The 25862-nt window shown below is 35.4% G+C and overlaps 1 protein-coding gene across 2 annotated transcripts in view; it reads right to left on the bottom strand.

Moving 5' to 3' along the window:
• BABAM2 (BRISC and BRCA1 A complex member 2) overlaps positions 1-25862 on the bottom strand; it is a 168189-nt gene that overhangs the window by 89549 nt on the left and 52778 nt on the right. For both annotated transcript variants that reach the window (XM_051782898.1, XM_051782899.1), the window contains exon 6: positions 22366-22440. In XM_051782898.1, coding sequence (XP_051638858.1) covers positions 22366-22440 — 75 coding nt within the window. The remainder of the gene's footprint in view (positions 1-22365; positions 22441-25862) is intronic.

Below are 25862 nucleotides of genomic sequence, written 5' to 3'. Positions count from 1 at the left end.
CATACAGTGCCTTCGGAAAGCTTCATAAAAGAGTCTGGCGAAATAAACACTTGAAGAAAAGTACAAAGGTATCACCTCTAGCTTCAAATAAACAGGTTGAGAAACACAAGTTTTAGCCATGAGATAAAGCAGTGTGAAAGTCTACTCTAATTAAGACTGAATATATTAAAAAAACCCCACTAACTAGTAGCAATATGTTCCTTTTAGGATCTACAACAAGTCAGTCACTTGTCAGAGTCATAACTGAAATAGCATACAACATCACATCCAGAATCCCAGAACGAGCTCTAATGTGAGATCTTGTAAACTATTAGGGAACAAGAAAACTTAAAAACTGTGAGTGTAGTAATAGAAATAGACTGTGATAGACTGTGTATTAAAAAAAAAAATAAAAAAATTAGGTGGTATCCATGAAGCATGTGAATATTTTGTCATCACAGTAAAAGGAACCATTAGGCATCAATACAGAAATCCAACAACATCTTACTTTTATTTCACAGCTATGCAAAGAATGGACCTTCCTTTGTATCAACTCTATAGTTCTGCAGTCTATATATCCATAGGATTAACCAAAAAATTCTGCTAGCAAAGTGATAGCCATATGTTTCTGTTGTGTGCAGTTCATCAGCAATATTACACATGTTTCAGTGAAAATTTTAATAGACTTCTTCAAATAAATCTATCTGCATTTTCATTTACACTTGTAAAAGCAAGGACAAATAATCAATTTAATGACTTGCTTCAAAAACTGTTCTAAATTTATGGTTACATCCAATACTTACCTAGACTTGAAATCTGATAAAAATCACTGTAATCCTAGCATCTCTGAAAACAGTAAATCCTGGAAAACTACTCACAGTAGTTTCATTCTACAATCTAAATACAGCTTCACAGAGTTAGATACACTGGGAATGGACTCTCATTTTTAGTTCTGCTGGATACTTCTTTCAAAGGTGTAGTTGTTTGCTACAGTAAAAATTACCATATTTTGCTTACACTATTTTCAAACAATTCAAGAAATAGCACTGACTGCAACCGATGGTAAAGTGTCCCACAGCTGAGTATGTTCAAGAATAGTATTTCAAGAGAAGATATAACAATTCATTAATCTTTACCTTCCTTTGCACAATGTTATCTTCGCAATGATAAGCTCTTCAGACATAGCCATGGTTGACATATACAGGTGCACCTACGCATATGTACATGTACAGGTTCTTTTAAGAGAACTTATGCTCTAGTTACCAGATGGCCACTGCAGTAATTAGCTCAAATGAAACAGAAGTGAAGATCCTTCCATTCTCTCACTTTTTTGCTGCTTCATTTGGGATTCACACTACAGTCTTGCCAAGTTCTGACCTTTCAGCCCAGACAGTTACACACGTCATAAACACAAATTTCCCATTAACTATGAAACTCAAGAGTTTTCCCTCTCCAGGCAGCATCGTTCTATTTCTACTACTTAAGCAGCTACTCCTTCTACTTATACTTGGCACTACAGCAATCTCCAGAAAGTGCTGTCTCAACCAAGCCTTGATTTCTCTTGAGTGGTCCCCAGACTCTGTGAGCAATATTAAATACAAACTGTTAAATATTTTTCAGAAATAATGACTGTCTTGGCTTCCTGTGAACACATGCTTTTTAGCCCCTACAGTCTATGTCAACCAAAATGAAAACTTCTAGAGTCTTCAGAGTTTTCCAGCAGGTCTGCTTCCGAAAGTACTTTGCCGGGTTTTAACACTCTCCCAATGTTATCCATAGCAATATTTATACACACATAAAAAGAAATTTTCAATATTTTCCTTTTCCTCCCTAATCAAATTGTGCCATTTCTTTTTGTCTTCCTCCACATTCAATTCCTCACTACCCTAAACTAACTGAAGGACTTCTTAAACGTTTTTGTTTGGTTTGGGGGTTGCTTTTTTAATATATTATTTCCATGGCATATGCCATATTTCTTGAAACAGATGTTTCAAATGTTTCAGCCCTTTCAGCCCAAAATACAAGCTGGTTACTCAAACATATCCATGTTGGTTTTGATCCAGGACAACGGCACTTACTTGACACTAGTTCCTCTTAAGGGTACCCTATGTCCAAACAGATGTGCTTATGATAAGTGGTTGGTTGGTTGTTTTTAATAAACATAGAACAGATATCCTTTTCCATTAGGATGAGTCAATACCTGCAGATTTGTATCTCTTTTCTTCCCCCAAAACTTTCATTTCATTCATTCTGAGATCAGTTTAAACCCCACCGCATTAATCAAGGATAGAGTGTTCCCATATTAAGAGATACCCTCTGCAGGTATTTTTGTATCTATGAAATTGTTTCCAAGATGCTTTACATTAAAACTTTAATCTTCACAAGATTACTATAATTATTAGTTTCACTGTAATAACTGGGTTTGTGGCAACCACATGCTTGATGCTCTGTTGTTAAAAGAGGAACAGTCCCTTTTATAAGTCTTAACTATCTGGAAGGCAGATGTATAATGATACCAGGAAAGTCCAGAAACAAAATTAAACATCCCAGGGTTTTTTCCTAATATTGTTTGCTTTGTATTCTAACTGACTCATTTTTTATAGCTCTCACAAAAAATTATCTTAGAACAAGAAAAGGAATTAACTGAAGGACATTTTTTGCCATAGCCAGTTTCACTGTGGAACACACTTATTTGTGAGATACAGTTATTTGAAAAAAAGGGAGAACAGAACAGACACACTCAGACAATATAATCACTGATGCCACATTTCCTTAGGAAACTGAGCTAAAACTACAGCTAAATGAACAACGTGGTTTATCTGAAATACAGTAGAGAAACCCCTGATGCAAAAATGCATAAAGAATTCCTTCATGGAAATGTGTTCAGAGGATGTCAGCAGTACTCCATTCTTTCTAGAAGTTATTTCCAATTGAAAAGCCATTCTTGAGAAGGAAAAATGTAAGTAAGTCTATGCTGCTGAACAGGCAGATAGATGGCTGAGATGCCTATGATAGATATTTGCAGTAAGTCTATGATATGTTGTACTTAAAGTTTCATTACCCTAAAAACTGGAGGCTCAAGACCAATGGTGAAATGACTGTTGTTCATGCAGCTCCTCAGACAAAGTCATCCATCCACTTTCTGAGAAAACAGTTTAAGACAAAATGTTGCCTTGATTAATAGAAAGACGAAAAACAAAACAGGAGGTAAGTCTGTAAAAACTCCTCATGTGAGAGAGATCAGAATTTAGATTACTCTTCCTTGACTGAAATTATTTTTGAAAATAGAAAAACTGGACATCTGTTAGGGGAAGGAGAAATAAGAAATGCAGAGTGGGCACAGACACTTCCAGTGCTCATCAGTTCATAATGTACTCCTTGAACAAAGCGGATGAGCTCTTACTGCTTGACAAATAAAACGAAGATGATACTGCTGAAAACTTTATTTAAAACCTACTTATGCTGGTGATGATCCACACACTTAGAACATTCACTACCAGACCATAGCAAAAGTGCTACACCTCATACAATATTTCACAGACTCAACAGCTGGCCCTTTGTTTCAGTTCAAATAAAATGTTTTGGTGCACTGTTTGTTAACACGAATAATACAATCCTTTCTTCAATTCTGAGAAACACTTTGTTTCACTATGCTTTCATGAAGGGACCTTTCTCTTTCACTGGAAAAGGCTCCCCATGTAAGTGGTCACAGCACTAAGCCTGACAGAGTTCAAGAAGCATTTGGACAATACTCTCAGGCACAGGGTGTGACTCTTGGGGATGGTCCTGTGCAGGGCCAGGAGTTGGACTTGACGATCCTTGTGGGTCCCTCCCAACTCAGGATATTCTGTGATTCTCTAAATCCCCATACTTTGTGACCTGCTAACTTGACTATACAAAAAGCACTGGTAGACTAATTGGCAAGAATATAGAAACGTGTTTCCTTTGAAGATCAGAGATGCTGTATCAGATTAGATTTCGAAACAGGTAAACTAAGAGGAAATACTCTGCTGAGTCGTCATGGTAGAGAAGCTAATTTCTAGTTCTATTCCTTGAAATTTCCATCAATTTCATACAAAATACGAAGTGATGCCACTCTTCCGTGTTTTCAAAAGCAAAATGCATTATTCAGGACAATAAATGGGACTACAGCTTACTGTCATAACGTGGTAGACCAGTTATATAGTGCACTGACTTTTCAAGTATTTTTCAACATTTCAATATTTCAACTATTTTTCATTTATTCTGTGATGCTCATGATCAACTACATCAGCTAGGAAAAAGTTTAATCCTTAGAAGAATATGTACATTCCCAGTGACTTACACACTGTTCTTTAATCTAACATAGTAAAATTATTGTTAATGCCAAGTCCAATAGGAGATCCTTTTTCTTGGCTGTAATTCTACAGGGAACTTAGGTAATGGAATGAAAAACTTGAGCTTTAAACAAGTGCTGGCACAAACCTAGTTGCAGTAACCAGAGCAACCTTAAGCAGTGTTGTAGTTACCTGATGTCTGCTCACTCAACTACCTTTTTATGAGCCTTAGGCAATTTCTGAATATATATCTTTGCACTAATTCCCACTTAAAGTTGGATTTAATTAGATAAATTTAGGACATTACAGTCCTCACCACAAGTGATGTGCAACATTATTCTAATGAAGAAGTTTAGTAGATATTTGCCAACTTTGACAAAATCTTTGTTAGTGGATATCACAGAGTAAATACTGATGTTTAATTTCACTTAAATTATGTCACTTCACATATTTTGAATCAGTGAAAAACTTCTGTCTGCCTTCATATTTTCTCAAGACCTAACTTCTGGTTTTTTTAAACAAGGAAAGTTGAGTATCTTCCATATTTCAGCACCTGAAAAAGTAATGAAATGTGATCTGAAGGTACCCAGCTGTGATATTGAGAAAACTAAGTTACCCTCATTAATTACTAAAGAAAAGAAAACTCAACAAGAAAGGTAACAAACTTCTGACACCACTACCAACAGTAAGTTAGCCATGAGTAAGACTGATGTGCGTTGGGACCTACGGTGTTCTCTGTCTGAAGACAGCACTGAGTCTACAATCAGAAGATAAACAGGTCTTACACAACATAGAGCTTCTTCAGGCATATAGAAAATTCCAAGGACTTTGCCAAGAATATTGTAGACATGATTAAGATACCTTCCAAAACTGCTTCTGAAAGTCAAGACGCCTCATTTATTATGCTTTTCACTCAGATTAATTAAATAAATTTCATATAAGGAAGGTTTTGTTCTCATTGATGTATTGGGGGCTTAGCAGGTTCCAGCACAGTTCAGAGCAGGTAAGGAAGAAGATGAAAGCCACTGTCTTTAGAATAGCAAGAAGTACTGTGGCATTAACCAACCAGACCTCTAGTGCTGAGGGTTGAGCTCTGTGTTGAGAAAACTTGGCTAAATAATGACAGGTTTTGCTGAAGTGACACCGAAGATATCAGCAATCCAGACACTGGCAACAGGCAGCTCAGCACTGGGAATATCAGTGCTCGTGTCTTGAATCATGTTGGTATCATCATAAAATTTCATCGATAAGTTTCTTTCATAGAGTTCTGGATTATGCATAGGGCAGCCAGAAGAAGACAGAAAGAACTGAGCCAATTCCTCTACTCAGGTTTGGTTTGATCAACCTGATACCTCAACACCTTGAGCTGCCGTTTACATCTAAAGACCTGAATGCTCCCTTACCAATGAAGGCAGGAAGAGAATGACACCTAAGTCGCACCACTGAAAGCCTATTTCATGTTAAATGAATTTGATGCATGCCATTGTTCACACAGAGAGAGTAGAACATAATTTCCACTGTCTTCTGCTTCCTTTTGACATATTGAACTGACATCAAATAGTTTAAATAAAGCAGCACATAAGCATTTGCAAAGTACTTATCATTCAAAATATCTGTAATTTTAAATTCATAAATACATGCCCTTTTAAGCTGCTAGTAGCAATTGAAACTATTACTTAAAATGGATTAAAACAGTATTTAAAAGATAACCTATGACTAAAGCTAAAAATGTTTAAAACAATCACTTATAACCTTTTCAGTTTGTTTGAAATTAATAAAATTGCTCATTTCCTCTCTACCTCCAACACTGCTGTATCAAAGGATATTACATGAAGACTTAAAAACATCTACTGAATGACAGCTCCCTAAATTGCATAAAGTTCAACCATGATAAACAAATACTCAAATGGACAAAGATTAGCACATGGAACAGCTTGTACTCACCTATTAATAAATATCATACTAAATTTAGGTTGACAACCACAACTAAATTAGCAGACGAAGCAATTATTGTATTTGATACTCCATGGCTTAAAAATCATAACTACTGGAATCTATTTCTGGTCTCTCACTACATGACTCTAGCAAAACATCACACACCCATTTCCCAGTTTTAAAACGTGGAGATTAATATATCTTATCAGTGATGTTACAGGGCTTAAGTCCATATTTCTAAACTGTTAGATTCTGATTGCAAAGTTCTCCATCAATGCTGCAGAAAGGAAACCCATTAATCTCAATTCCTTTAACTACCACCATCTTTGTGAACAAGAAAAAATTTCAACTTGCAGAAGCATTTCCAGTATCAGACAGTTATCACTGACACCATAAAATTCTTTTAATAGTAAATGAATGAAAGAGTAATTCATCTGATGAGCCGAATTTCAGCCTGATGCTTTTATAGGAATAATAAATCTCTGAAAACAGGATTCATAATATTCATGCAGAAATATTGAGACAAACTCAAAACTATTAATGGTGCAAAATACACCACTTCAAATGCTTTCACCTGTCTGAACCAGTTTTGCTGCTTTGACACACCTACAATTCTTGTATATATTTATCCCTCTGAAACATAGAACAAGCACATAACATAAAAAGGCCTTTATACATAATGCCATATAATTACCCTTCACGTTTCAGATTGTTTGAAAATCTGTGTTTATGAATGTAGTTCTGTGATCATGATCCTATTGACCTCAAAGAGGGCAGAGTCCACCTCATGGAATAAAAAACACAGTCTCTTAACTGGCCCAAACTGCACCAGTTGGGCCAATTAGACCAGCCTTTCTATAAAGGTATCTGAAATATTTGTTTTAAAAAAAATGAACACAACTTGTTTCACAATAGGAGACATAATACTTCTTGCCTTGATCACTTTATAGCATCATAAACCTCTTCTTTTTTCTAACACAAGCACAGGGAAGTGAAACTACTAGCTAGTCCTTTCCCACAATATGAAGTGTAAGGAATATTTCTTTACAAAACAGGGAAGAAAACCCACTAAGCATGAGGTACACACTTGCTCTTCACTCCAGCCAAAACTTTGGTTTAAAGCTAAAAATCAATTATTTTTTATGGTAGTTTGGTATATTAGTGCTTCCTTGGTTCCAAATGACTTCATTCTCATTACTGAGTAATCAGTTACTCTGGTTATCTGTACTATTATTTTCAGTATTTGTGTAAAAAACACTGAGAAGCAAGATTTAGTGAAGCCACATCATCATTCCAAAAAGTTATACGGCAATATATATTCCATACTGTGTAATTCTCTACAAATGCATTGCTTTGTAGGTGTTATTTTATTGATTAAAATCTATGTTATACATCCCATATTTGCAACACATCTAACTTTCTACAAAACACACTGTAGGAAAAACACAACAGAAAGAAGTAAACTTTATTCTCGTTGCCCTAATCCTTTAGAGAAAATAATAATAAAAAAAGACAAACAAGGAAAATTAATCCTTTTACTGCTCTGAAATTAAAAGCACACATTAAGCACAAGCAAACTTATTGAAAAGTTGTCTACCTGCTTTTCAGCATGTAAATGCCTTCAAATCCCTGGAATAGCTATACAGCCAATAATTTGTTAAGGAAACAAATTTAAAACTGCAATAAAAAAATCAAAACATTGTACCAATTTGGAACTGTATCCACTAATAAGTTTTAAATATTTCCCCCCTCATTTTACATATGAAAACCCAAGAGATTATGTGACTTGCTCTCTCCGCATCAAATCGAATCTATTTAAGAACCTCAGTGGAAACCAAAACAGAATATAATATTTGTGTTTCGCAATCCTTCATGTTGATACCTCACCATGAGACAAGGAAAGAGAAGACTCTGATGCTCACTCTGCAACAGCGGCTTTAAAGATATTAGTATGTTTTGTCTTTACAGAGAATGACATGTGTTGCACGCTTATGTGTAATATACCTATCTGTGTATCACCCATGGAAACAAAAGAGCACAAAGGGACAAACTGTTCTCTTATTATGCTCAACAATTTTGGTCACTTAAAGGTGAGGTTGAGATTAAGAATTTTGGTATTGCTGCTAAGCTTGAAAAGGAAATGTACTGTTAAAAATGGAATGCAAATTGAAAAACAGTGGTGTTCACTTTTGAACTTCTTTTATGATTTCACAGTCATAAAATAAAATGTAATATTTTCCCACCATAAATATCAATGCCCAGGAATTTGTCATCTTTCTTGAAAGAAATACAAAACATATTGAAGAGCAATAAATAAACATTTTGCTAACAATTACATTTGTACACTACCAGGATAGAACTGCTCTGAAGACCTCTCTTCTCTTCACATGCTAATTCCTGGAACACACACAGTATCAAGTTCATTTACTTTTTCTTTATTTTACAGGCAAGTTTCTAAAAAACTGCAAGTGATAACAGTCTCTAGGTATGGCAGGGGAATTAGGCCCAGTATGCAGAGAAAGATTTACACAAATAGAAGAAAAATAAGTAGATGTCTAAAAATTAACTTTTTATGTTTCTGTTCTTAGAAAAATTTGAATTTTAAATCCAATATTCATCAAAGCTAAAACACTCATCATTAACAATATGTAGTTCAGACTACTTCTTCCCCTGCCAACAAAATCTTTTTCAGACACAATATTCCTTCATGTGCTATTTGGAGGGAATTAGCGAAATATTTCTCTGTAATAAAAATTCCCTCTGTATTTTTTTTCACTCTGTTCCAACTTATACCAAACAAGAAAGCATAACACACATCCTTTTATGGTTAAAAAGATCCTGACCAGGGTACTTAATGTTCTTGGACAAGCAATGCCCACATTACCACAACATTTTCTTGACTTAACACAGTTTGAAGATGAGGATGATGCTTTACATGCTCCAGGCTGAATAGATTTGTTAGGAAGACATGTCCTGACAGATATGCTTAAGAGAATAAGGTCATTGATTAATCAGGAAAGGAGTCCATTAAAATAATGGAATTAATATATTTGCAGATGGTTACTTAACAGGACACTGTCAAGGTATTTTTGTCAATTTTCAAATATTCCCATCTCAATCAACATTAATAAATATTATTTGTCTAGCTTTCATTGTGTTAGAAGCTGGTTTGCAATTAATGGCTGCAAAAAAAAAAAGGCGTAAATAGTCCTAAACTAATAGTTTACTTAAAAATAGTAAACCGAGCGTTTCCAAATACTTTGTTTTCCATATAATAGTTTCGAAGGACATGAACGCACTCATGCTCAGGAGAAACAGGTAAATATCTGGAGACAATACTGTCAGAGTTTCAAACTAGTGTTTTCAAAAGTTTACATGCAGTAAGCTCCCAAAGTATTAATCTCAAGAAGAATCTTTTTCATTGTATTTTTCAAAGAACACAAAATTAGAACACAAAGATGAAGAGATAAGACTTGTTTCCACTCTTTCTCTGTGATTCCAAAAGCACACTAACACGTTTTGTACAGCTGTAAATATCTTAATTGGAAGTACCTTCCAAAATTGACTTAATATGGTAATGCAGAGATTATTCATCTTTCTCTACAAATTCAGACTCTTGTTTTTTCTGTCCAATCCGAAAATAGCTTTTGCATACTAAATGAGCAGTTAACAGACTTCATATTGAAAACTTACTACTGATCATCTTAGCTTACATTAAAGGGAGAGATTTCCTTCACAGTAACAATGATAATCATCTCAGAGGAGGAAGAAGAAAACCAGCTGCACCGTGACCTACCACAAATGTTCCTGCGCTGATCACTTGACTAAAGATTTATTTTTAAACTGTATAATTCCTTAGATGGGCATTCCCAAATTGATTTAAACAACACTGATAGAGGATTAGGTTGCAGGAAGGAGTTTACAAACAAATTCAACCAAATGTCTTGGTGCTAACCAAGTGTAAATATTCTACTTGAGTATTCATCCCACTTGAGCAAAATTGTTCTAAAACTTTTTGGATGATGAAAAGGTTTTGAATGTCAGCAAGTTTTTCATTCTAATGTACACACATTGTAATAATTTTTCTCCCTTTTAATTTGGTTTCACGTTCAGTGCATACGTAAGCACCCTTTTCAGATGCCTCCCCACTCTCTTCCCTCCATTCCCTATCCTGTCTTTACTCTTGAAAGATAATTAAGTTCACAAAAGCCCTATGATCATCAGCAGTCTGGCAGAGGAGAGACACAACTGATTACTCCACCAAATACTGTGACAGGTAAATTGAGTTTGCTATGAAAGCAGCAACTGAGGGGCCAACCAGTGGAAACACGTCCCATCTTCTCATTTGATAAACTGCTACATGGAACACATGGGAGAAAAAAAATGGAATAGTGCAGAGATTCAAGAAGACGAGAGATTAAACCTGCACAAAATGAAGCTTCACTATTTCTACTGCTCATGAATCTGGTTGTTTTACTTAAAACCTACATCTGTGTGTGCAAGAAAACTGCTCCAGAAGAGGAGTCCTACTAAGCACACACTTTCTGTCTTGATGAACTGCTTAGCAAAATTAATTATTTTCTTTCTTTAAATCCCATTTATACAGATCGCTATTACAGTTTTCCAAGTTTCCCAGGAATGCATCCTTCCAAAACTAATAGACTACAATTTTTTCAATCTTACAAGGATCTTCTCTTCTTACTAGGCTTCCAGTGACTCTCAGTTCTTTTCCATTAAATCATCTTTTTTGTGCTATACTTTCTTTTTTTATTTAGTATTGAAGCACTATATTAATATACTGTTTATTCATCCACAGTTACCACAGTTACTTACCTTCTGATGACAGTAATAACATTTTGACATCAATTGCATATAAGTTTCTACACCATTTTTCCAGGACAGATAAATTTATCCAGCTATATTCACAAAATTCATAAACAAAGAAGCCAAGAAAAAATAATTCTGTATACTGCATTGTTGCCTCAGATGAGTCAGAGAAACAATATATGCCTCCAAGTTGGTTTAACAGGTATAGTCTAAATCTGATACTATCATTGCTGGAAGGCCTGTAAATGGGACTGCAGTTTGATCACACATCTTTTCAAGAAGGAATTGGCAACATATGGTAAACAAACAAACAAAAAAGAATATTCTAGCTATTAAGTTGCTGCCATACAGTAAAACTGATGCTGCAAGAACACAATTGTAAAATGCCAGTCTTGTTTATTACAAATTCAGTTGCACAGCTTCTCATGAAACATTTGCTCTTGCAACCAAGATAATCTCTCTGGTAATTTCATTCCAACATTTCTTTTGTTTTAGGAAAGCTCATAAAGCATGCAGTCCTAAAGCATCATATTATTAACACCACAGTCTTTTATTTCTACCAAAAAAGTAATACCCACCTATTAATTTCCTTTTCTTAAAATACAGTTGCAACAATGATTTCTGATTTCATATTAAAAAAAAATAAAACTTGAAAAAATGAATATTGAATACAAAATAAACTGCTCTTCTGTTCACTAGTTCTGGTGCAGTCAAGGTTATATATATATATATATATATATATATATACACAGAACAAAGCCTAGAAATTACTGTCATTTTAAGAGCCTTTTATAGACATTGTCAAAATACATGATATGCATAAAATGAACTGAATATACAAAGAACTCCATTCTACCTAGAAAGATAAGTGTTTCATGTGTAAACAAAGCTGAAACACAGCCTCAAGAATATAAAATTAAAATTGTACTTCAGTTTAAATATTTCTCACACAGACAGTCTGCAAGCCAGATTACATGTACTCCGCTCTTTGTTCTGCCATTTATTTGCTTTCTGACTTCTTAATTTTTTTTTAAATAAATGAAACAGTTACAGTGCTTTTCTTTCACGCAGAACACAGCCTGGTTGTGTGAACTTTAAAAGAAAGTATAATAGAAGTTCCAAATATCATCAGAGATACTCTCCATTTCAGCAAGTTCTATAACAACAAGAGCCTGATCCTGAGAAATACTATATACTTGCAGTGAGTTTATTGCCACTGAGGCCAGCAGCATGCAGGGAGCATCTCATTCCTCTCAGAAATGGAAACCAAATACTTTTTATTGCTTGGACCACCTGGTTTTTTTAATGCAAGGGGGAGTTTTGTCATTGTTGTTGAACTGCATAGTTCGGTGGGGGGAAAAAAAAGCAGCATACACTTTTCCAGTTGAAAAGGTGACTTACATATAACATCTTATATAAGTTTTTCTCCAAATGTTAAGAGGTATTCAAAATCATCTTAAGACACTCAAGAACAGTAAAGAACGTTATGGAGGCACAACATAAAAATCCACACTAGTAGAAAAATGGCCTAGGAGAAAAATCTCTAGCAACTCTGAAGTCACCCAACTCTCCCTGCTGACAGGCAAAGCCGGTTTTCCTTCAAGAAAAACGTGTCAAAGTGAACTGGACCTAAATGTCTGTTCTTTGTAATGGTGATCAATTGTAAAGGTTCTAGAAAGAGAGGCGAAAGGAAGAACATAATTCTGGTTAAAGCCTTGGACAATCTCTCTACTCACAGCTCAGGATTCCACTGTGAATTTGCATACACCTAGCTTGTATACACTTGAAGCATGCTTCAAGTCCTGTCTAAAAGAGGTGTTTTATCATATGTCACAACTTCCGTGAACAATACATTAAATAAGAAGTTGTGAGATGATTAGTTACTATTTTCATCTAGCCCATGCAGAATAAAAGAGACAATACCTAAATGTATGTCAAAATGGTACCCTGCATCTAATTTGACCTGCATTTCAAGAGCTTATCTAATCACTTGACAGTAGTAAAAGGAAAATTAAATAAGATTTATTACTTAAAAAAAGTCGTGAGTCTAGGTGAAATGAGATAGAATTAATGATTTTATCTAGGACACACATTATAAATGCTAAACAATGAAAATAATCATTTGGAATGAGCGTGTTTATTCTTTGTTAACCAACACATTGTCCTCAGGGTTTTGCAAATGAGTAGCTGATTATTTACATACCATCAATCAGTCATCAGTTGTAGTCAAGACATCAGTCATATTTGTCTAATATATTTCTAGCCCAGAAAAGATGTTACAGTAAAACACTGTCTATCACTGAATATCTGATATCTCCAAATATATAAAGACATTCAGATACATTTTAAAAAAATTATATTTCAGCAGTTTATTAACATAGCTACAATAAGCAAATCATTAAAATGACAAAAAATGGCAAGAGGAGTAGCATTATTTGTTTAACTCTATTCAGCTATTTTCCTTTAGCAGAAATTCTTCCTATTGGTATTATGTGGGTATACCTAAATATTGTATGTGCACTCCAGACAGTTTATTATTCAACTCAAAACCAACACTTAATTCACAGACATCTTTTGCCCAAATTCTGATGCATTGGTAACCTGTTAAGGCCTAAGGAGTGCATCTAATTGCATCCAATGAAGCCAAATTAATGCTCCTCCCCACTGCCCCCTCTCTCCCATGGACGTGATGTTTGCAATGATTACAGGTCCCAGCACATGAAAGACGTACAAGTTCTAGCACGAACACTTAAATCATTAAAACAGAAATAGAGAGTCAACAGGTCTAAGTTTTATTTATTGTTCTTTCACTGTCTCATTGAGACGCTGCTGGACAAGGCAGTCTTTCCTTCTCCATCTAAAGTCTCTTTCCAAAACAGAAAATATCGATACACATCTTAAATATACAAGCAACCACTTTCCTAAATAGAAGTTACTACAGAAATTAAATGTTAGATGGAAACATGGCACATTATTCATTAGCAATTGGTAGACAAAATGCTGTGTGTGGAAGCAAAAGGGCAGACCACCCTAGATATTTTATAGTTTTACGTTATGTTTCATGGTATTATAATTAATGACATTGTCAGTATCAATTAGACAAATATAGAAGTGATGGATCACTCAACCTCAGAGTGTTTACTGCTGCGACTGATTCAACATTAAAGCTTTAACTTTTTTTAGTTTTTATTTTTGGCTTAAATCTCTAAACCTATGAAACCAAATAAAAGTAAGCAGTATTAGACACTCCACTACACAGTTATTTTTCAAGTACATCTTTAAAAAAAACCCACCAAAAAACCAAACAAAACCTCCTTTTTAGACTGACAGCCATCAAAGGATTTTGTGTATTTAAAAGAAAAAAGTTACCAGTGCAAATCAGAGAATCCAAACTAAGAATGACTAAGAATCATATGAAATCATTCATAGACATACCTGCATGTTAGTACTATTCTTTCTTAACAAGACAGACGTAGTCTAGTAACCTGAAAGCCAGAACAAAACAACCCCAAAACACTAAACCAACCGAGTCACTGTAACAGTAACTGGCACTTTTGTAAACAAAATTTACTTTAAAACCTCAAAATATGAGCTGCTGTAGGACTTAAGCCCTGATGTGAAGCCTAAGGAAGAACCCTAATAGTAGAAGGGGGCTGTGGGCTCAGCACTGAAATATCCTTAAAATCTCACCATGATGCTTTCTGCACTTCTGTATTTGCAAATACAGATTTGCTGGTTCATGACTTTTACAGATTATTGCTACAATCAAATTCTTTGCTCAACAACTTGTCAAATATTTTTCCTTCAAGAAGAAATGGGAATGGAGAACTAATTAAAAAGTTTTAAGAAATACAGATCCAAGATCCATGTCCCAGTACATTGCTTGTTCTACATACTCTGGGTGGATCACGACAAATAAAACAAGCACCATCATTATGTAATAACCTGCAATTATTTTTATGGCTATTGAATTCCATTCTTCCTATGCAATACATAAAATGCAAATGTAAAGCAATAGTACAAATTACAAGCCCTAACAAGGTAGTAAATCTGAACCAAGTCACGCAACATAACGTGTCTATAAACTTTCCCACCAGATGCAAAAAAGGCTTTTAAATTTCAGAAGCTTTTCTTTTAGACTTATTTTTCTTATTTTTTGAGGAAATTAATGAAAATTGCCCCTTTTTCTAGTCATCTCTGAACAGCAAATTAGTAGTTCTATCAAATTAGAGAAAAATTCACAGAAATTGAGATGAATATCCTAAGCTTTATCAGTAGGTGTGGTGGTCCTTTCCTTTACTATTGCATTATAAAAATAAAATGTTTAAATATAAAATAACTGTCGTCAGAAATACAGTTGATTGGAGATTATGATTCACATTAAGATCATAACCTATAAAAATCATCAGCTGTGCAGAATGAGCTGTTCCAGTTGACAGATCTTATTAACAAAATCTTCCAACAAATTACAGAAAAAGCTGATTTAAAAAAATTGCTTTTGGCTTTCAGCATATGGAGGTTAAGGTGCTCCTGACACTAACATGTCTTACGTGGTTTTAGTGACTAGATACTACAAACAAATCATGTTGTTGTGGAAAAGTTGTACTAATAAAATTTAGTGAGAATGAAGGAAATTGATCAGTTTACAGAATTCAAACATAACATGTTCTGATTATAAAATATACCTTTATAGGGAGCTTTGCTTCCCTTGGCTTGTGGGCAGAAGATATTAAGAATAAAGTCATGAAAGGACGACTAATTAAATCATAGTGTCTATAAGTATTTCTGAAGGTTCACTGTACTATATATGACATCTCTTATTGATAAATGTCTTCTGTGCACACAGTTTACATTTATTTTCACAGCCTCTAAATCATGCAATTTACTGGTTTCAGCTACTACAAACTATACTGTTTAGAATATTGCCAGTACTAACCTGCACAGACCCACCTCTAATCTATAATCTCAATGGCTCATTATAATTGTGTGTAATAAAGTTTGGCTTTAAACTAAGAAACCCAGACAATTTTTGATGATCCAATATTCTGTTAAAGTAATTTAATGCTGGTACAATAAGCAATCTAGTGAACATCATACTGTCATCCACCTTTAAAATTTAAACTATTTGATTCGAATGCTTGCATACATCTCAAGATAAGGAATACATTATGGAATACAATTCAGGAAGTTAACTAGTGCCTCTGTCACTAAGTCTTATGTATAATATTAATAGCAATCTGTATATTAGCTTAAAGGATCTCTATGGGAAGCATGGTCCAAGTATTGTTAACTACAAGAACTATGTATTATTTCAGGATTATCTATCAGCCTTATAAACTTCCAGGTTTTCCTGTTGGTAAAAGAGGTAAAACGACACGTGGCACCACAAGCTTCATATAGTATACAAGTTCATCACTCTATCCAATAAAGAAGTTATAAATATATCATGGAACACAGTCAAACAGTATATACTGCACAATGTCCTATGCTTCTTTGAGATGTAGCAGCCCAGCATAGAACAAAACATAGAACAAATTCTTGCCATTGAATCTGTGACCTTAAGACACTATACAGCGGGTTTTAGTTAGCCAACTACAAACAAAATCAAATGAAGTTTAAAAGGAAAAGAAACTATTATTCTTTTTCAGAATATTTAGCTCAGTTTTTTAAATAGCATTAGTACTACTTTTTATACCAGCATATATTTTTGTTTTGGTACTTGCAGCAATTTAACACAAATCTTCAATGCTGTCAAATAAATCAAAATGCTAAATCACAACTGTAAAGAAACTGGCCTGGAAATAAAAATTAATTTGACCCTTCATAATACACTTTTGTTTGTTCTCTACTATAGTTGATTACTCAAACATACACAAGCATTGCAGTCTTTTCATAGTACTTGGAACTTGGTCTACATGGTAAACAAAAGTTGCATTGAAGTCTTTTAAGAGACTTCCAAATGATGAAATCACAGTAAGGAAAAAAACACAAATATGTTCTTATCTTTCAATTTGAACTCCAGGATAAACCTTTTCCATTGACAGTCTTAACACGACTGTTTGGCCTCTGGCAATGTGTCTAGACAATGTCTGTTATTTGTTTCAGTTCTAAAAGATATGCACTAAATACAATGGTCATCACAAAAAAAAAAAAGCTTCCCAGAAGAAACAGGTTTGCATTGAATATCGCCTTTACACTTGAATAGAAAAAATTATTGAAAGGTTGCTGGTCACAGAATCATAGCTAAATTGGTCCTGATATTAGCTAATCGCCAGGACACGAAAAACAGGTACATACAAATAGGAAATGAAGGTGGCGTTAATCAGGGAACATCTTACTTAGTCAAAACCTAAAAACCCCCATATAAATAAGAAAAAAATTACTTAAATATCTTGTTTTCAACAGCGTCACTGACAACATACTCTCAAGTTCACTCATACTGTGCAATCATACTACAGTCACATAACCCAGTACAACTTGGAAATTGCTGAGCTAAGGATTTTTAATGATTTCTCATTATGACTACATACATGCCCCTAGCTGACAAAAACTACAAAGAATGAACGTACCCAGGTGGCCAAGTCGGTCAATGGCATCCTGACTTTTATCAGAAATAGCATGGCCCAGCAGGACCAGGACAGTGACTGTCCCCCTGTATTTGGCACTGGTGAGGCTTCACCTCAAGTCCTGTGTCCCTTTCTGGGCCTCTCACTACAAGGAAGATGTTGAGGTGCTTGAGCATGTTCAGAGAAGGACAACTGAGCTGGTGAAGGGTCTGGAGCCCAAGTCCTGTGAGCAGGGGATGAGGGAGCTGGGGTTGTTTAGTTTGGAGAAATTGAGGCTCAAGGAGGACCCTTATCGCTCTCTACAAGTACCTGAAAGGAAGCTGTAGCCTGGTGGGGCTTGGCCTCTTCTCCCAAGTAACATGTAAAAGGACCAAAGGAAATGGTCTCAAATTGTACCACAGGAGGTTTAGACTGGGCATTAGAAAAAATTTCTTCACTGAAGCAGTGACTAGGCGTTGGAACAGGCTGCCCAGGGAAGTGGTGAAGTCAGCACCCCTGGAAGTTTTCAATTGATATGTAGATGCGGCACTTAGGGACACTGTTTAGTGGTGAACTTGGCACTGCTGGGTTAACAGTTGGAACTCAATGATCTTAGAAGTCTTTTCCAACCTAAACAATTCTATGATGACATGAAAATTTGGAAGCTTAGATTGTAGATGCTAAGCCTATTACTCTCATTACTGTGGCATACGCAGTATCTGTACAGAGGCAGAAATGCGAACTAGAGACTGGCTCTCAAAACCAGTATGTAAATACTTCCATTTATAAAATATGGTGGTGAAAATTAAAAATGTTGCAACCAGTAGAATTTAAGTCAAAACAAATGTGCTGATTAAAAATCCAACTACAAAAAAGGGAAAGGGAAAGTATAATAGCAAACAGATACAGATGTAAGGATTTTCCTGAGCCAAAGCCAAATTCTTTTCAAGCAGGAGAACCTTAATGAAAGACTTATCATAATGAATTCTGCAGTAGTTTGAGCCACCAGTTTGATTCTGCACTTGTTTCAACACTTAGAATTTTCACTTATGTCAAATAGATTTGGGTAAGAAAACAATGTAAAAGTGGACATAAAGGTCCACATTCAGTTTAAAACCTTTGCATTAAAGTGTATCCAAAAGAAAAATAATGAAAGGGTATCTTTTCCTGAATGTGCTTATAAGTGAAAACCAACAGTTCTTTTTGAAGAGTTCTTTAACACGAAATATAAAGAATGATATTTTTGCTTTCAAATGTGAAGAAATATGCCAAGAAAAGTTATCAAAAAAGACTTATCTGCTGCAAATATTCCAAGTTATTATTTAGTTTTCAACTGAAGAATTTTTACTGGAGTTTGAGGTTTCAAAAAAAAGAGACAGTGTACTCTGCATCACTCTTGTAATCATTCTCACTCTTAATATACTCAGATATTTCCCTTAAAATGCACATACACTTGAACTCAATTTTAAATTTAGTGCAGTGAATACCTGGCAAATTCACCTCTCCAGTCCACAACAATCCAACTTATGCCACACCTTAAAACTTTTATTCTTTATAGGGAGAGCCCTCTCACCACCATTGGTACAAAGTTGATGGCATAAGATCTTATGATTCCAGAGTGTATTCTCAACGACCCCAAAGATTTTGTAACACTACACTGATCTCACAGCTTACATCCTCAAACCTGAGTATTCGCTTATGATACAAAGCTTTACAGTCACACTTGTAGTTTGATTACCTCCTGACATTAATAAAGATTTCAGAAGAGCATTACAAATCACTGGGGTACTAGGAGTGACTGATTAGGTAAAAATAATGGTCTTTAAATATTTCACCAGGTTTTAGCATAAGTAGTATTAATTAAACATCAAAAAAAGATATTAGAGAAAGCATAACACAGGTTTGAACTGTGGAAATCATTACAGAGAAGCTACTGCATGTTATAAGGTTGGCTACAGACTAGAATATAATTCAAACGCATTAAATTCTGCAGTAAAACATTAAGCTGTTAATACACTAACAGTCTTCAATTATTGATTGCTCTTCCACCTTTCAGAGTGATATATTAACAATTATTTCCACTGCATCAGTAGATGCTCTGTCAATCATGTACCATAATTCAGCAGGTGGTATCGAAACCAGCATAACCAGTAGACATGATTTTATTGCAATACATTAAAGATCTATTTATGTCAAAACTCTCATGCAAAAAAAAAAGAAGATATGGACAGCTTAAAAAAAAATCTGATTTTTTTTCTGAATAGCTTTATGAATTTGGAATAGTCAGAGCATAATTATTTCAACCACATCTGAATAGTTCTGATTCTACCTGCTTTTATGCTGTTTATGTTGTTGTCATATGAAGTGACATTCATACAGCTGATAATGTCAGAATATAGGAAACTAAAGGCAGCAGGGGTGTAAGATCCACTGCCTGCTACAGAGCACACTCTGTCATAATCCATGCTGGAGCCTGAGTCAAACCATTCTTCTGCTGTCAACAAACACTGGTGAAATAAGACAATATTTCTTCTCCTGTTGCTACTCACTCAGACTACATATCACCTTCCTACTACAGACAGCTAGCCTGTCAGCATGCATAGTAGAAGCCTGACTAAGAAAGCTAAGGATTTCATCAGTACATTGTCCATCAAGAAGGATCTGCTGTTGTAAAAATCCAGGCTATTACAAAGAAAAAAATCCATTAATTTTAAAACCCCAAAAGCTAAGGCATTAGGATTTTAGAAATGTCAAATAAAGGTAGACTGGGAAACTTCGATTGTGCTACCTGCTGTTCATATCTCTTCACATCACACTATATATGTATGCCAAATAAATACATGTTTTCCTTCAGACTAATGAATCACTCAGTACTCAGGATGAACAAACCTCCAGGAAGCAGTTGTGGAGCGCTAATGACTTATCCACAGTACATCAACCTCGTTTAAAGAAGGCAGAAGATGTTTAGTGAACGTGATAGGGAATTACAGTAGGGAGGAGTATGCTGTCATGCATTAAAACATTACTCTTTAGGAACAACAGCAGAATCCGTTTCTATCACAGGGTTTCTACACGATGACAGTTACTTACGTATGTCATACACCACCTGCCAACCCCCAAGTTTCCCCAGAGGCTGAACAGAGGTACAAGACAGCCCTGTGACTGAAGTTAATCAACATAATGCTTATGCACTTGTCCTGAAATTCTTGACCCATTTAAAATTGTTCTTGGAAAATACAGCACTTGGGAGTTCTGGCACGTGCAGACAGAGTAGTTCACATTAGACATTCTCAGTCTCCTTTTTTCAACAGTGTCTTTCAGAAGCAAATCACAGATATCCTTCAGTCCAAGAGAACTGTTCCTGCATCCTGCTTCTTAACACCAACCTTCCCAAAAAGGCCTTGGCCAGTCAGACCCTCTTATGTCTGACTGGAAACATTTCCATCAAGTCAGAAGAAAAGGCCCTGATGAAAGACAGCAGCTGGGAGAAGAGATGCTGCTATGAATACAGGAACAAACTGAAAATATCTGGATGCTTTTGAGAAAGTTAGGAGTGGCTCATTACTCAAACAGAAAACATCTTAGAGAAGGTAGCAAGATCATAGGATACCTATTTCAGACTGCAACCAAAAATTTCAGTCAAATTATAGTTGTGCCTACCTTTATTTCCATGGTTTGTAGCTCAAGACATCTTATTTGGAGAAACACTGAAGAAGCACAATTGTGATTTAACAATAGTTGAAGACAGTTCTAACAATAAGATGAAGAGGAGGTAATGGGATCCACACTGACATTTTCATCTCAACACAGTGGTTGCTAAAGAATAAGTTGCTGTTACTCTTTGCAAATATTTAAAAGTAAAAAGCTGAGTAAGAAGGCAGACACACAGTTTAAAGGAAAGACGGATGTTGGCAAAATCAACTGACTCAAACTTTGTCTGCAGTGGAAGTTCTGGCCCTTCATTCTGACAGTTGTGATAGAGAAGAAACAGATCTCTTACTGTGTTCTCTGAATGTAGTAACATTGACCTTATGATAGGCTTCCACAGCGGTTGCTTGAAAGAGAGGCTGTTCCTGTGCTGTGAAAACCACTTATTTCAAATTATTCCATGTTGGTAGTTTGTCAAAAGTTGGTGTGTTTTTTTTCTTCCCTTCTCCTCTTAGCAAAGAAATAAATACTTTTTCCCCTGACTCACAAATGTACCCTGTAGTCTTACTTTTGAAAGTATCTGGTCAAATCTGTGTTCATTGTAAACAATGAAGCAAAATAATCCTTGAAGCTTTCTGTTCAAGTCACCAACATTTGCTTTCACTCACTGTTAAGAAATGGTATATTTAGTTTGCTTTTCTGCTTCTACTTTTAAGACTACTGGTACAACTGAGACTGTTCATTGAAAAACACAGCATTTACATGTCATGAAATTCCACAGACTCATATAAAAGATTTTATTTGTTTATTCCCCAAGATAATAATATCTTGCATAGTGTGTAAAAACCCAGAACATCTGCATTGCAGTTCATCTTCTACAACAACCTAAATCCTGCAAGGTCCTTCATAGGTATATATTGACTACTTGGAAAAGTGGCACATAAAATAACAGTATGTCCAACATCACCTTTCCAAAACATAATTCAACCATATGTAGAAACAGTGGACTTACAAACTCTAAGAAAGTAGGAAGGTGGGAAAGTCAAAACAGTTACTAAGAAGATTTCAATAATTCATACTCTCACAAATACTGTCAACCTGGACTTTCATTTTACCTTGAGAAGGTATGTAGGAATATTGCTGAAATCAACAGGCAACTTCAAGAGGAAGCGAGCTGAGAATTCTCCAGTCTGTGGAAAAAAGGTAACACTAATGAGATCTGGTGGCTAAAACAGAACTACAAATGTTCTGATGAAAAATGAGTAAGAGCTCATACCAAACAGAAGGGCTGAGATTTAAAACAAAATTGCTGAATAGAATTACTGAAGAGGAAAAAAAAATATTACTGATTTCATAGGTGTTACAAGACAAAACACCTTAAAAACCATAAAACATCATTGCCAGTAAATCAACAGCAAAAAGTAGTTAGAACAAAATAATGTGCACGACAAAAATCAGACTATACTTTGTTCCACCCTAAATATAGATGTATCTTGGCTGTACTGATTTCCGGACAAAGGTCTGGTGGGACCTGCAAACAGTCTGAAAGCAAAGCTAAAATCCTGACAAATTTTTAAGAGTATATAGATATAACAGAGGCACCTTTACAAACACTGCAGATATACATAAGAGAATTTGTGTTGAGAAAGGTGAGAATGTATCAGGTGTCCTCTGAATAAACATAAAGAACTGAATTAGAAGGTTATAAACAATTCCAGAATTATGTAACTCTCAACACCTTGACAACTGTTTATGGAAAATTTGCCAAGTGTCCCCTACACATTGCTCTTTTTTTATGTATAAAGTGTATGCAAAGGAAATGGAAAGGATTTCCTTTCTGTTTCATATACTTCCTTAAAACCAGACTTTGACCACCTGGTTATGAAGCAACAAAGTTGACTGTTTTTTAAAAACAAATGCCTGCCTGATTTCCTTCATATTAGTTTTTTGTTATCTCTAGTTTTTGTTCAATAAAGCAGCCACATAGCAGCTATATTTGTTCAGTAGGCTGAATTGGCAGCAAAGAAAGTGTTAAACATTGATTTTATGCAGTTAAATACAAAAAATTGGGAAAACTTGAGACAAGTTAGCAAAACTCTTTAACACTGCCCTATTTTTGACATACACATGCTACTTAGTTACATGTTGACAGACAATTTTTAAAAAACAGCACTCCATTTTAACAAGCAAAGGGACAAATCAAAGTTGCATGAAAATTCAGCATTTGCTCTACCACAGTAACACATATACACTACTTTGCTATTTCCTGAACATAGCTGTCTGCACCTAATTTTCATTTTAATATTTTAAATATTTTCCATAGCGAGAAGAAAAATACAGATGTCAGATAGATACCTTTTGGGCCCCTGCCTTACTACATGTAGTAGATGCCATCACAAGAACACCACACAACTATGAGGACAGCTTGCCAAAGGCTAAACTCCTTAAGAGGAAAGCATTCAAAGTGTCCTGTACTGGTACCAAAAACTTGTCATATGGTTTTGCAAAACAATCAGTACTCTTGCCTTCCCTGTTAATTAGCTGTGCTCATCCGTAAACTGCTTTGAGCTCAGCATAACGGACAACATGAAGGTTGTCACTGGCCATATACTACCAGGCCACAAGCCTCTGTAATGATGGACCACATCAAATGCTATTCATACTGATTCAGAAAGGAATTGGCCGAACAAAACCCTGAAGGAAATCAGCTTGCCGATGCAGAAGCCTTTCTGAGAAAGTACTGGAGGTCAAAGCCAATGAAAACTGCCTTTCCAAAATGAATAGTAAGCTGCTAAGCAGGGCAGTTGAGGAATATAAGTGATTGTTTGCTCAGCACATTATTTTCTGTGGTACTGACATGAAACAAAACCGAGAAGGAAAAAATTCCTTCATTTATGTTATGACTAAATTAAGCAAAGATTTCACCCCAAGCAAGTAAGCACATATATAGAGAGATGCTGTATTAGGTAGATACAGAATAAGCAATGTTAATGTCAGTGCCAATTCGTTTCTTGGTCTATCTACCAGGCATGAACTAGAGATAACTCATTCTACCTTCAAGTCACTAAACAAGAAAAAACAAGACCTGGAACGCAATCGAAATCTTTCCAATGGTACCCTTTCAAGTTATAAAATTTGCCATAAGGATTTGTGTGATGCTGGACTGTAATCCACCCTGCTGCCAGTCAGCTCAGAACTGCCCTTAAAATTTGGCCCTGGTAGTCACACGAGACAGGCAAAGAAATCGCTCAGAAACACTATGCAACAAGAAGTGAGTGTATATTAAATTCCAACTCTGAAACCTTTCCTGATGATACTACTTGTGAGGACAGATGTCAACTTTCTAATGCTAGATTACTTATTCATGCAGAAAAATCACTGACTTCTTGTACACATAAAACATGAGGACTGCTATGGTGACAGTCAAGGTGCTTGCCTTTTGTTCAGAGTGAAATGGATATTATATACAGTGCTTCTCTTCTGGACTTACAAAAATGCCACACAACATTTCCCATAAAATCCAGAATTTTTTCTGGTAAAATACAGAGTCTGATGAACTGGGATAGCCACTGAACAGATGAATGGTCTCTAATAAAAGCATCAGCTGCTCCACAAAGTTGACTGTCAGTTTAGGTTTTTTATGGCATTCGATCAAGATTATTTTGCTAAGTATTACTTCCAAGAGTGTTCTGGCCAGACAGGGAGCAGGCCCTGTCCATGGTGCTCATCCATCCATCCCCAACCAGCTGGATCCAGACATCAGTCAAGAATGATGAATTTCTGGCTACAGCACTGAGAAATTAGGTATTTAATGTGCTCCTGCACCAACTGGTACTGTGCCAGCATGAAGCTATTAGGTTAAATAATAGTTTGCCTATTTGTCATAGATCTAGGAGATCACTTCAAGAAATTAGATATAATGGAACAAAGGTATAAAAGCGAATTTCTCTTCCATTTTAGTACACAGTGCTAAATTCAGGCCTCCTCTCCCAAGTTGTTTTAACTCACACACCTAAGATGATTGCTTTTATAATACTTTTATTTCAGAAATCTGCTGAACAACTATCGATTCCTGATAGACAGCAACAATATGAATTTCAATGACTTCTAGGAGAGGAGATAATGGGCAGTTTACCTCCTGCTTTTTGAAAAAACGCCCCTAATTTGCCGATTCTCAAGGCTAACAAAACACTTGCAAAGGACAGGAAGAAGAACTACACAAGTTAGTTTCATAGTTTTGTTTTAGGACACTAACAAACAAGCCTCTGTCATGTAGATACCAGGTTCATAGAATCTCCAAACAAGACTCACAAGAATCTTATTGACAGAGAATGTAAACTTGGAAAACAAAGCATATGCCATGGAAACCACCAAAATAGCTTTGCAATGATGAAAAGGATTTGACTCAAAAAGTATTTAAGATCTATTTTATTGGAATACTTTTAACTAAGACAGCATTTAAAATTTAAAAAAAAAAGTTCTTTATTCAGTCACCAAAGATTCAAAAGGCTTGAGTAGATATGTCTTTCCTACGGAAAAAGGAGAAAAGTCCTAATTTTCTATCATCTTGAGGAGAATTTTTGCAGCTGGCACAACCTATGATAAAATCTCA

This window comes from Manacus candei, unplaced genomic scaffold (genome assembly GCF_025592945.1).
Source record: "Manacus candei isolate 608988 ecotype Guabito, Panama unplaced genomic scaffold, ASM2559294v1 h1tg000017l, whole genome shotgun sequence".
Classification (NCBI taxonomy): Eukaryota; Metazoa; Chordata; class Aves; order Passeriformes; family Pipridae; genus Manacus; species Manacus candei.
Note: the sequence above shows the minus strand (reverse complement) of the source record. Positions and strands in the feature narration are given on the sequence as shown.